We start from the raw sequence: 13497 nt of genomic DNA, 5'->3' as shown, positions 1-13497 counted from the left end.
GCTGGCCCCGGGCCCAGGCCGTGTTCCGTTCTGCTGTTGTCATGATAGTGGACTGTGCATTGAACTGCTCACTACAAGATCCGTGGTTCAAACCCACCCAGGAGACTGTCTGCTCTTGTGAAGATTTTAGGCTTAGATGCCCAAAGGGAGCAGTTCTGCTTTGTCCTGTAGGGTTCCTTTGAGTGGTAATCTACTTGATGCCAGTGAGTGTGCTTTGGGGTTTTGAACCAATCCAGTCTAGTCAATGTAGTTAGAAATAGGTGGCTAGAATAATTTCCAAATTATCAAGGGCGGGGGTGGGGGCAATGAGGAGCTGATACCAAGGGCTCACGTAGAAAGAACATTTTTTAAATGATGATGGCAACAAATGTACAAATGTGCTTGACACAATAGATGGATGGCTGGAATTTGAAAAGAGCTGTATGAGCCCCCAGTTCCATGATTTTAAAAAACAAAAAAGAAATAGGTGGCTAGAGAGTGATCATGATAAAATAGTAAATGTGCTTGAAAAGAATTGAGACACTGAAAACTTCTCAGTGTGTGTATGTAAATGTAACATAATTCAAAAAACCAAGCTCATTGCCATTGATTGAGTCTGTCCCTCCTGTAGCCACCCTAGAGCTCCACTGGGTTTCTTTTCAGGAGCCGCCTCGTCTTTCTTCTGAGGCGTGGCTGGTGGGCAACCCAATGTAATATAATGCGCACGTGTAAAGATGCATTTGCAAGACTGTTTATCATGCTGTTGTTTATAATGGTGAAATTTTTAAGGTAACATTGACTACTAACTCAAAAACTCACTACCATCAAATCCAACTCATAGCAAACCCTATAGGACAAGGTAGAACTGCCCCTGTGGGTTTCTGAGACTAACTGTTTATAGGAGTAGAAAGCCTCATCTGTCTCCCACTAAGTGGATAGTGGTTTCAAACTGCTGACCTTACGGTTAGCGGCCCAATGTGTAACTACTATGTCCACAGGGCTATTAAAAAACAAGTTACAGAAGACTACTTTTATATTTGGGGAAATGTATACTATAGAGTAAGTGGATTGTTTTGTTTTGTTTCCCTTTAAAGGATAAAAAATGTGCCGTGTCACAATTTTGTAAGTCTTGAAAAATATAGGGAAAAAACCATGAAATTTTCACAAAAATATTAGCAGAAGTGTTGGTCCCCATTTCCCCAGCAAACACCTATTTTCTCCAGAAAACAGTGGTAAAAGCTGTCTGTTTTATTCTTTAGGATTCTGTGAGATGGTTTTCTGCTGTGAGGCTCTGCAGTGAACTTTTGTTTGTTTTGGTTTTGCTTTTTTCTGAATACATCTCCATTAATAACCCAGTCTTGTTGTTTTCTGTAAGCACTGACCTAGAAAACATGTGCCTCACTGCTTTCATACACTATCTTGTTAATGTGGTACTGAGAACAGACCCAATCCATTTGTTGCAAGATTGATTTGTTACCCCAAAAACCAATAGCAGATAATGAGAAAGAATCACCAACTAATGAATCCTTGCCTAAGCGCGTCACTTTTCTGTTGAAAAGCAATTTTCAGCTCTGCCTGAGCTTTCAGCCAACTCCCCAGATCGCTCCACGTTATGACTCCCTGTCTTCCTTGATGTAATTATAACTGCGCCTTTCGGAGCCGAGGAAATGGTGCACTTGAAGCTAACATCTAACTTTTTAAAAAGGTGGCTGTCTACAAATTCAAATCAAAGGAAAGTTGACTGAGTAAACCGAAGTTTTGCTGACCTTCTTTTCTGGTTGTGGTTTGAAGTCACTTTTCAAAAGAATATTATAATGTGGAATCTGAAAAGTTGGGCACCACTTTGTGCCCAAGAGATGTTCTATTATCTGGGTTGGGGGGTGGGGAATTTGATGTCCTTTTAATTTATTTTTAAGAACTACTGCCACATGTGCATCAAGAATAAAAGTAACATATGGCAATAAAAATATTATTTAAAAAATAAAATAAAGTTAGCCAAACACAGATCTATGTAGAGAAGATAGACTGGATAAACTATCTGGAGAAGAAAACAATGGGACCAATGGTTTCACAGTGACATGGGAGAGGGGGAGGGAGGGAAAGGAAGTGGTGTTAACCAACCCAGGGACAAGTGAAAAATAAATGATCCAAATGGTGGCGAGGAGGGTGTAAGAGGCCTGGTAGGGCTTGATCAAGGGCAGTGTAACTGAGAGGAATTAGTGAAACCCAAATGAAGGCTGAGCATGATACTGGGACAAGAGAAAAGTATAAGGAGATAGAGGAAAGAACTAGGAGGCAAAGAGAATTTATAGAGATCTAAATACAGGCATATACATATGTAAATATATTTTATGTGATGATGGGGAAATAAATCCATGTGCATATATTTATAGATTTATGTATTAAGGTAGCAGATAGACATTGGGCCTCCACTCAAGTACGCCCTCAATGCAAGAACGCTTTGTTTTATTGAACTGGCATTCCATGGTGCTCACCTTCCCAACACGATCCCTGAAGACAGAGTGGGTGCATAAGCAAATGTGGTGAAGAAAGCTTATAGTGCCCGGTTATCAAAAGATATATCATCTTGGGTCTTAAAGGCTTGAAGGTAAACAAGCGGCCTTCTAGCTCAGAAGCAACAAAGCCCACATGGAAGAAGCACACCAGCCTGTGTGATCACGAGGTGTCAAAGGGATCAGGTAGCAGGCATCAAAGACCAAAAATCATATCATTGTAAATGACGAGGAGTGCAGATTGGAGACCCAAAACCCCTCTGTGGGCAACTGGACATTCCCTTACAGAAGGGTCATGGGGAGGAGACGAGCCAGTCAAGGAACAGTATAGCAACGATGAAATGTACAACTTTTCTCTAGTTCTTAAATGCCTCCTCCCCGCCTTATCATGATCCCAATTCTACTTTACAAATCTGGCTAGACGAGAGGATGTACACTGGTACAGATAGGAACTGGAAACACAGGGAATCCAGGACAGATGAACCTCTCAGGACCAGTGGTGAGAGTGGTGATACCAGGAATGTGGTGTAGAAAAGGGGAACCAATTACAATGATCTACATATAACCCCCTCCCTGGGGGATGGACAACAGACAAGTGGGTAAAGGGAGACGTCAGTGTAAGACATGAGAAAATAATAATAATTTATAATTATCAGAGTGAGGGTGGGAGAGAGGGGAAAAAATGAGGAGCTGATACCAAGGGCTCAAATAGAAGGAAAATGTTTTGAGGATGATGGCAACAGATGTACAAATGTGCTTTACACATGGATGTATGTATGGATTGTGATAAGAGTTGTACAGCCCCCAATGAAATGATTTTTAAAAACAAGCAAGCTTCACTCTATAGTACTCCTGCCATGCCAAACATACCAAAGAAAATCCATTAATAACTGGGATTATGGCCAGAGACATAGATGTTAGGATTTTATTTTGATGGGGGAGGGACATAATTTAATCCATAACATTCACCCTTAATCCCTCTCTGCATTTCTTTTCCCTGATGGTTAGCAATGTAAGGCAGGGAACCAGTAGGACCTTTTCTTTCTCTATAAAGTATTGTTAGTCTGCGTACATTAGAGAAATAAATTCACGGACACTCATATGTTTAAGAGAGAGTTTTATATAAAGGGTAAGTGCACATCAAGAAAACATCCCAATGCAGGGCTTCCCAAGCCCACAAGTCCAACATTAGCCCATATGTCCAACACCAATCCACAAAGTCCTCCTTCATCTCACAAAACACACACTATGATGCCAACTGCAGGAGGAAAGCCAAATCAGTGAGTAAGTTTCTCAGCGCTGGCAAAGGTCTCCACACGAGTGCTCCAGCACCCAGGGCTGCATCAGTGTAAGTCCACGCAGCTTCTCATCAGGGATGTCGTGCAGGAAGTGAGCCTTGCCAGCTGAAGCAGGGAACTGGCTAAGGCAGCTACACCCTGGTCTGACCATCAGAGAGCAAGAGACCCGAGAACTCGAAAGGCGAGGCTCACCGAGCCATTTATCCCTCTGCCCTTTAGTTAACCCCACATGTGTTTATCGGCCAGGTTGGCACAATAAACTTTAACTACCTCACGTATCAAAATGGTCTATGCATGGAACAGAGTGCACATCCGTTCTGCTTCTGAAAATGGAAAACTAAGACCCTGAGAGTTAGACAAGTGGTGTTAGACACATGAGTGATGTCAGACAAGTGGTGTTAGACACATGAGTGATGAAAAGGGTTACGGAGCTGAGGAGCTGATGCCAGGAGCTGACGTGGAGAGCAAATGCTTTGAGAATGATGAGGGTGATGAATGTACAAATGTGCTTTACACAATTGGTATATGTATGGATTGTGATAAGAGTTGTATGAGCCCCCAATAAAATGACAAAATATCAATAAATAAAAATAAAATGGCAATAGGAAAAAAAAATGTTAAGGAGCGCCACTGCTCATTAACGGGTTGGGGGTTCAAATCCACGCTTCTCAAATTCCTGAGAAGCCACTTGGTGATCTCCTTTCAGAAACCCGGCCTTTGCAAATCCTACAGGTGAGCACAGTTCCACTGGGAACCCCGCATGAGAGTTCCACTGATCAGAATCAGTTCCATTTTCTAGGAGCTAGAAGTGCCGGACAGTTCTTCCTACCAAGAAAGAGCGCAAAGACTTGTCCATTGGGCATAGAATTGGGTTAACAACCTGCACAATGTTGAATGGCTTTCAAATAAATATAGTTGTAGAGGAGGCCCACCCTTGAGTCACCATGCCTTTCGTTGCTTTGTTTCAGAGCGTCAGCTAGGTACCTCCATGGCCAGTTCCAACGCCCTCGCTTCAAGTACAGCTGGGATCAGCAAGGAACTGATCGACCTGCAGGCCCTCATCCAGTTCCCAGAAGAAGTTGCCAGCATCCTGACGGAGCAGGAGCAGACTATCTACCGCAGGGTCTTACCCGTTGACTACCTTTGCTTCTTAACCCGGGATTTGGGGGCTTCGGAATGCCAGCAGTCCCTCCCCTGCCTCAAAGCGTCCATCTCAGCATCGATTCTGACACCCCAGAATGGAGAGCACAATGCCCTTGAGGATCTTGTAATGAGATTTAATGAGGTAAGACGTCACTTTGAGATAGTTTGGTCACTGAATAGACGATAAATTATGCTTACGCATGTTAATAGTATCAACTATCTCCCTGTCTTGCTACTGCATGATGGTTGTTTTTCTTCCCGGGCAATAAGGTAGACACTCCACATTGTCATCCCCCCTCACTTCACTGCGACCACTACTGACGCCTGATTGATCCTGTCTCCTTCCTCTGTCATTACCAAGGCCATCCATCTTTCTGCCTTGGATAAGCAGACTTTCAATATCCACTTCCACCTGAGTATTGCCAAAATATTCTGTCTGGGACCAATTTCAAATATTCGACCCCCTTGTTCCCACAGGTGCTTTTAAGGCTAGATGTCTCAATTTTCAGTTTGGAAAACATGATCCTTGGCCACATCTCTCTGTGTAGCCTCTCAGGCCAGGCTTGGAGCACGCTGTCATAGCTGTTGAGTCTGATCCAACTCACGGCCTTGCCATTTGTGTCAGAATCGAACTGCATGCCATCGGGTCTTCAAGGACTGGTCTTCCAGAACTCTACCACCAGGTCTTTCTTCCAGACTGGTTCTGGGTGGATTTGAACTGCAAACGCCTATGTTAGTAACTTAGCACTTTACTGTGTGCATCATCCACGTACCATGTTGTGGGGTGGTGTGTGTTAGAACTGTAGATTGTGGTCTCACCCCAAGCTGAATCAAACAGCCTCTCTGGGAGTCCACAGGAAAGCTTGCAAATCAGACTGCTCTGCTAGTTGCTTTTTAAAATAAGCATTCTGGTGTTCTTGATTTTCTTTCCTGATAAAAAATAGAGTAGAAACTGAAAGTTCCAGCAAATTGAATGATGTTACTAGAGATTTTTATTGGTGAGTTTTAATGTGTTTTTTTGTTTTGTTTTGTTTTGTTTTGTTTTTAGTAATCCCACCTGAACTTAAGAGTGATTTTACTGGACCTTTAAAATCTAATTTTAAATTAATTCTGGAGGAAGAAATCTTGGACTTCTTACCCTCCCCACCATAAATTTTGGAATCAAATATAAATCAGTGATTTCACTAATTCAGAGTTAGTGATATCATGAATCACAGCTGGGTTGAAGCAAGTTTTTGACTATCTCTGAAAATAGTTTAGCTAACCAACTACAGAACATAAACAAGGTTTCTGGGAAAACACTTAAACTACTTAAGAGAACAGTTTGTTTTCAAGTATTCTCAAGCATCTATTTTCATACAAATAATGGATATGCTGCTTAGAAATTAGTCTTACATAGTCATTAAAGGCCAATCCCAATGATCTTCACTAGGCATCCCTGGGGTAACTAAATTCTAGTTGTTTGATATACTTAAGGGTAACAAAAAAACCCTGCACTTAATTCAAAGAACTATAACCCAAACCCACGGCGATTTAGTCAGTTCTGCCTCATAGCTACCAAATCGCACAGAATAGAGCTCCTTCCTTGGGTTTCCAAAACTATAAGTCTTTATGGGAACAGACAGCCTCCTTTCTCCCATAGAGTGGCTACTGGGTCCAAACTGTTGACCTTACAAAGGGTAGCAACTCATTACTTAACCTTTATTGCATTAAAATAGGGTTCTTAAATTCAAGTTGTCCTTGCTTCCAAATTAGGATGGCTTTATTCTTGTAACATAAGGGAAGGGAAGGTATTGGTGTTTGTTTACTAGGTGCTCTGCACTGAATAGTTTCACATTTTTAAATCCCACTAATTCCTAAGGCAGTTGTCATTATCCCTGTCTCACAAATGCAGAAAGTGCTGTTGAGAAAGGGAAATTATATGAGTCTAGGCCAGCTACGAGCCACAATATATGAACGGTTGACTTCTGCAGATTAAACTCTTAAGTGACAGGATACTGTTTATACAAATAATGGAAGTTGGTGTTAAGGCAAAACTTTCAATACCATTCACTCACAATGGCAGAGCCACACCTACCAGATTAATACATATCATAATGAAGAAGAAGGGCATTACAATAATAAGTATATGGTAGTTCTGGGCCACCATTCATTGGGCACCCTCAACTAAAGTCCATTGTCCGCCCGTTCTGTACCCTTGGGATAGAAGTCATCTTATCTGCTTCTCCCACTAGGGAGTTTCAGCCTTAAGTCTAAGAGCTACAGGTGAGCAATTAGTTCTATTGACACAGCCCTGCTTGATTCTCACCCTCATGAAGAGATCACAGAAGATATGGGGGCTATAGCAAAGTGTGGTGAAGAAACTAGATGGTGCCCGGCTATCAAAAGGAATGGTGTCAGGGGTCTTAAAGGCTGTCTTCAAACAAGCAGCCATCTAAGTGAGCCATGGAAGAAACACACTGCCTTGCATGATCCAAGGACTATAAATAATAAAATCCAAGTCTGAAGGAGGGAATGGCATAAGAGCTTAAATTGTGAACACCTGGTTTGCAGAAGGCTATGGATGACAGTGCAAGCCCAAGATCGATGTGCAGGGTCCACACATGGATTAAGCCTCCAGTGACTCCCATCGGATCATAGTTGAAGGATGTGAATAGCCTTGTTATCAGACAGAGAGGACTATAAAGTTGAGTATGGCAGACATAGTCAGCTTACCACGTGGTCTCCCTTTTGACCCATTTTAAAGGTGTGTTTTTTTCCAATTAAAAAAAATGAAGAGGAAAAGATAAATAAATAAATTAGAATGACGAGGAAATACAGGTGTATTAAGCCTTTAGTTAATTCCGTCTAACCACAGCATGGGTGTGAACAGACTTGCTGTCATGCAGAATGCTTTGGAAAGTAGATGCTTGCAGATGCAGTTAGGGTAAAATTTAACACCTTATCATTTGCTCTCCCTTTTGATCCATTTTAAATTTGTTGCAGTTTTTAATATTTTCTGCTTTCTTTTCAGTTGAGGTTTTTATCTGTTTTACTTTGTTATTGTTGTTAGTTTGGTGGGGGGGTGTTTTATGTTTTTCTGTGTATGAAATCCAGGATAGGTAAATCTGTAGATAATAACTGGATTAATGGCTCCTTGGGGTTTTAGTAGAAGTTGGGGGGAGATGGGGACCCAATAATAATGAGTACAAGAAAGAAGAAAATGATATAAAATTGATTGTGGTGATAGTTGTGCAATATGGTAGAAACTATTGAATTATATGCCAAGAAAACGGTGAAAATAAATAAATAATAAACATGCAAAAGGGGAAGTTATCCACCTAGGATGTAAATTCACAGTATTATTCTCCCGTGCCTAAGTTCTCTCAAAATTGGGCACACTAAATAAATGCATTACCTCACTGACAGGGAGTGGGGGGCTGGAAGTTCCTTGGGACACTGGAGACTCTTAAAGACAAGAAGAGGATGTTAGACCCACTGCAGGAGTGCTGGTCCCTTTGGGGAGAGCTGAATCCCTTTCTTCATGCCTTCTATTATTCCATTAACACTCACTCCGCTCCCCTCGGAAGCAGGGCTCTGTGATGCTGAAGCACGCAGGAGACAGCATTCTAGTCCTTGACTTCCAGAAGCTGCCAGTCTTACCGGTCTGGGCAAATAATTACCATAAAAGGCAGAAAGGAGGTGCGGCCGGAGTGGCACAGGCAGTGTCAGGAAGTCCTGTCTGTGTGTCTATATGGCTGACCGAGCTCTCTGTTGCTCTGTGGCGTTTGGGGCTGGGCTTTGAGGAATGGAAGGGGGCAGACAGGGAATGTTCTGTGGGAAGAGAGGGCATTCTGGACAGGAAGACTCCCGAGCAGTTTTGACATGCCCAAGACCCCTGGTTTGGGGAGGCCATTTGCTTCAGATAATCTGTGGAACATGATCACGAGCTACGTTTCCCACATTCCAACAACCCTTTGCACACAGACTTCATTGTAATGCAAGGAAAGGGCAGAAAATGCCCGGTGCTTTTTGGGCAGTGCTGTATACTGTCTTCATTCTTAGGAAAATATGGTTCAAATAAATTCATGAAATACCTGGGAGGATTTGACTTAGATTTAGGAGATGAATTGTTCAAAATAAATGTAACTAATTTCCCTTTGGTGCATATTCAGCAGCATTCTAAAATATTAAAGCTTTTTATTTGGGTTCAACTGTGTTCTGACTTATCCTCTTATAGAAGACAATACCTAAAACTGGAAAACCAACAACTGAGAAGCTAGAAGAGGGTTCAAGTATGGGTAGGCCTTACACAAAAACAAAAACTCACCGCCGTTGAGTCACTTGCTGACTCGCCGTGACCACCTGTGGGTTTCTGAGACTAGAACTGTTCACAGGAGTAGAACTGTTCACAGGAGTAGAAAGCCCAGTCTTTCTCCCTTGGAGCTGCTGGTGGTTTCAAACTGCCAACCATGAGGATCACAGCCCAGTGCTTAACCATAGCACCACCAGGGCTCCTCTTTAGTAGGCCTTAGCCAGGCATAAAGGGAAAGCTATTCCTAGAGGCGAAGGAGCCCAGGTGATGCTATGGATTAGTGGTAGGCTGCTAACCACAAGGTCAGTGGTTCAAACCCACCAGCTGCTCTTTAGAAGAAATATAAGGCTGTCTGCTCTGTAAAGATGGCAGAACCCTAGAGAGCGGTGCCCAACGCAAAAGGGTTCAAGAAGACCTGTCTCCCACAGGAAGCAAAGCAGGATCAAGAAACCCTAAGAGGATGGCCACTAGATGGTGGTGAGGACAGGATAGAAAACAGCAAGGTGCATTAGAGGAAATTTAAGTACTTTCTTCAGTGTGCTGCTCCATGATACTGACATCAGAAATGATAGTGGAAAGGTAGTCAGGGTATCCGATCCTAAAAGACCATTAAAGGGAAATCAGAAAGAAGTGCAGGGAATTGACATGCTCAAATCAGCATGTTGAAAGACTTTCTGACTGCTAGCGGAAGAATGGATTATGAAAGAGACCCAATCTTGGTAACAGAGTGACCAGTTAGAGCTCTTCTAGACAAATCCAGGATGAAGCTGATGTGCTGAAGATAGTGGTAGGAATGGAGCACAGTAGACAGGTTTGAAGAATAAACTTAGGAGTTTAAATTGGCAGCATCAGTTGCTTTATTAGAATATGGCGATGAGGAGGAGGAAGAAGGGAGCATCAAACCAGATTATGAGCTAGCTTCCTGGGGATACACAATCTGTGTGTTGAATGGGCTGAGAACGTAAGTTCTTGAGCCCTTGCCAGCAGATAATTGAAACCATAGAGGATGATGAGTTTGCCCAGGGAGAGTGGATAGGACAAGAACCAGAAACCCAAACCAAATGTGCTGCCCTGAGGTCGATTCTGATTTATGGCGGTGCCAGAGAACTGAGTAGAACTGCCCCTGGGGGGGTTCCAAGATGGTAACTCTGCGGAAATGGAAAGCTTCATCTTTCTCCCAAAGAACAAGAACAATCGGCTTTACAACCAGGATGCCAACAGTGTAGGGACCAGTAAAGACCACCAGGAAGGAACAGAAGAGAAGGTGGTAGAGGAGGAAGGGACTACAATGCTGGCGAAGCCAATGGGATCGAGCTGCGGGAAGAAGAGCAGAATCACAGGCATCGAACGTCGCCGGCAGCCTCGTGAAGTGGGTGGGACGTAAACTCCATCTATCGGTTGTATTTCAGATCCCCCCCTAGTTGCACACCAGTCTTGAACTGAAAGCTGCTTCGAACACCACCGCCTGAGGGCTGTGGGGCTTTTTGTTGGCTTGTGACTTGGATGCCATGCGTTCCCCCAGCCCCGCGACAAGATGGGCACTCATGAAAGAAGCTTCCTAGAGCCTGTACGAAGGCAGCCATTGTGTCATCATGGAAGGTGACCAGATTTAAAGCGGGACACCATTGACCCAGGAGGGGGTGGGGGGGCGGTTTGATTAAACATTTGGTCTATATGGACCAAATAGACCGTTTCCTAACTTGTCGTGCACTCTTTCCAAAAATCGAGACTTTTTAAAAACGCCAAAAATCGGGACTGTCCTGCCAAAAGCAGGTCGTCTGGTCACCTTAAAGTAGACCGATGCATGGACAGGGGACTGGCCCTCAAGATCTCGGTTTGAGGGTAGGCTTGATCCTGCTCTGCTTCCCGTGGGAGGCAGGTCTTCTCTGATCCAGTTCTTGACCGGAAGCCCATTTTCCGAGTGTTCCAAGAAGCCTAGGTTCGCTTTTTCCCTTCAGGTTGAGCAACTTTTTTCTTGGCCACCCACGAAGTCTCTTAATGGACAGTCTTAAATCAAATTTGTTTTCTTTTTTTTGTTCATTTTTCTTCTCCTTCTATCCAGCCTTTACCTATAACCCACATTTTCTTTAATCTGTGTAGGGTGTGTGTGTGTTGTATTCTCTGTTGAAAAGAGGTCCCCCCCCTACCTTTTTTTTAGAAAACACAAGGAGGCATTTTTTTTTTTTTGTAGATACTTTCACCAAGAAGACCACACACTTGTGGAGAAGGGATGCATAACAAATTAAATTTGAATTCATTATTACTCCTTTTCATTTACCTGACCACCCCACCCCTCTTTTTTTTCTTTCTTTCTTTTTTTTTTTTTTGCCTGCAAAGCACTGTGTTGGGGCATGGGGCTGACAGAAAGTTTTGGGGGGAAATCCTTTTTCTTCTCCACTTATATCTTCAATCCTACGAAGACAAGTTTCCTACCAGCACTGCTCCTTTCTCCTTTCTTGCCGACAGTCCATCGAAACCCTCTGTTCAGAGTTTCTGTTCAAACTTGCTTCCTCAAATCTGAACACTCAGGGGTTAATCTCTGACAGATGCCCTCATGGTAAGGAGTATGTGGGCCCACTCGTGAAAGGCCGGCTTTCTCCTGGGAGCGACATCTCCCCAGGGGCATGCCTCTGAGAAGCATCCGAGGGCCTCCTGAGGTGACATAGGTTAGAGAACTGGTGACACAGCTCCTTAAATGGGCCCCAGAGTGGATTCTGGGAAACTCTGTCATGTACCAAAGGCCCTCAGCAGAGGTACCTAGCCCTTAACGCTTCAGCCTCCAACGTCGCTTGGCCACAGTCCCCTCAATCGCCAGAGAAGGAACTGGGAAGGGACAAGAATCTGGCTCCAGACCCAAGCCAGGCAGATGCCATAGAAGATGAGGTCCGTGACTCTCATGCCCTGGCACGAGGAGCTGGGCTACACAGACGTGCAAGGTGAGAACTTAATCTCCTGGTTTGGATTCCATCAACCTAACGTGAGCACAAGTGCCATTCCTTGCGCTCCTTATACGTCATGCTTTCGAAATACACAGACACGAAAATTATGTGTAAACCATGAGGGTAGAAAACATGCAGGATTGTCGCTGAGCAGACGTAACGGTGAGACATCCATCTGTCCTCTATTCGGGCTTCCCTCTTTGGTGGGTACCGATAGTCCCTACCACGCCCTGCCCCCCTAAGCCCCGAAAGCCACTTCACTCGTTCCCCCACCCCACCACTTCAGTTCGTGTCAGAGTTGTATCTGGCTATGAGAGTTATTTTGTACATTGTAAAATATTTTCCTCAAGGAAATTCTTAGATGTCTAGGTATGTGCCTTTTGCTCTAAGGAGCTCTATAAATTTATTCACCGCCAGCAACTTGATTTCAACACATAGTGACCCATTGGACAGAGTAGCGTTGGCCCTTTGGGTTTCTGAGATTGTAACTTTTATGAGAGTAGAAAGCCTCATCTTTTTCTGGCAGAGCAATGGCTGGATTTGAATCGCTAACCTGTGGTTGGCAGCCAACACGTTCCCACTATACCACCAGGTTCCTCAAGAGCTTTCTATAGCTATATAAAGTATGGCTTCTTAATTTTTAGCAGGGAGAAAAACAATTGTCAATCTTGATGAAAATGTTTAAAGCTTTTAAATTAAACCATTCAACATAATGTACACATTTATTTCATTCACGTCTTAACAGTTGTGTCCAGTGAATTATCTCATTCGGACCTTATATGGCAACTCTGAATGTGTGTCTCACAGAATGTTTAAAGCTTCAGCTAGTGAATCCATCATAGCGCAGAGTAGTGCTCGGTACCTAGTAGATGCTCTAAAAAGGCTGCTAACTGAAAAGTTAGTAGTTCGAAGCCACCAGTCACTCTGAGAGAGAAAGACCAGGCTTTCTACTCCTGTGAACAGTTATGGTCTCGGAAACTCACGGGGGAAGTTCTGCCCTGCCCTATAGGGGCACCATGAGTTGGCATCGACTAGATGGCAGTGAGTTTTTTTGTTTGGATCATTATCCTTAGCATCTTGTGAGAAAAGATTCCGTTTAGAGCTGACAAGTTTTAGGGTGAGAGGAAAGCAAGAACTGTAAGTGGATGCCTTGTAGACATTGTCCTATGGATGGCACACTCAGAAGATGGCCCTGTAGACATTGCCCTATGGATGGCACACTCAGAAGATGGCCCTGTAGACATTGCCCTATGGATGGCACACTCAGAAGATGGCCCTGTAGACATTGTCCTATGGATGGCACACTCAGAAGATGGCCCTGTAGACATTGT

At 43.6% G+C, this 13497-nt stretch overlaps 1 protein-coding gene across 1 annotated transcript in view; it reads left to right on the top strand.

The window, feature by feature from the left end:
* PLCE1 (phospholipase C epsilon 1) overlaps positions 1 to 13497 on the top strand; it is a 333692-nt gene that overhangs the window by 176993 nt on the left and 143202 nt on the right. Inside the window, exon 4 of the mRNA XM_004701341.2 lies at positions 4759 to 5075. Within this exon, the coding sequence (XP_004701398.1) occupies positions 4759 to 5075 (317 nt within the window). The remainder of the gene's footprint in view (positions 1 to 4758; positions 5076 to 13497) is intronic.

Source organism: Echinops telfairi, unplaced genomic scaffold (genome assembly GCF_000313985.2).
Source record: "Echinops telfairi isolate 266 unplaced genomic scaffold, ASM31398v2 ScPeMD7_70;HRSCAF=299, whole genome shotgun sequence".
In the NCBI taxonomy this organism is placed as follows: Eukaryota; Metazoa; Chordata; class Mammalia; order Afrosoricida; family Tenrecidae; genus Echinops; species Echinops telfairi.
Note: the sequence above shows the minus strand (reverse complement) of the source record. Positions and strands in the feature narration are given on the sequence as shown.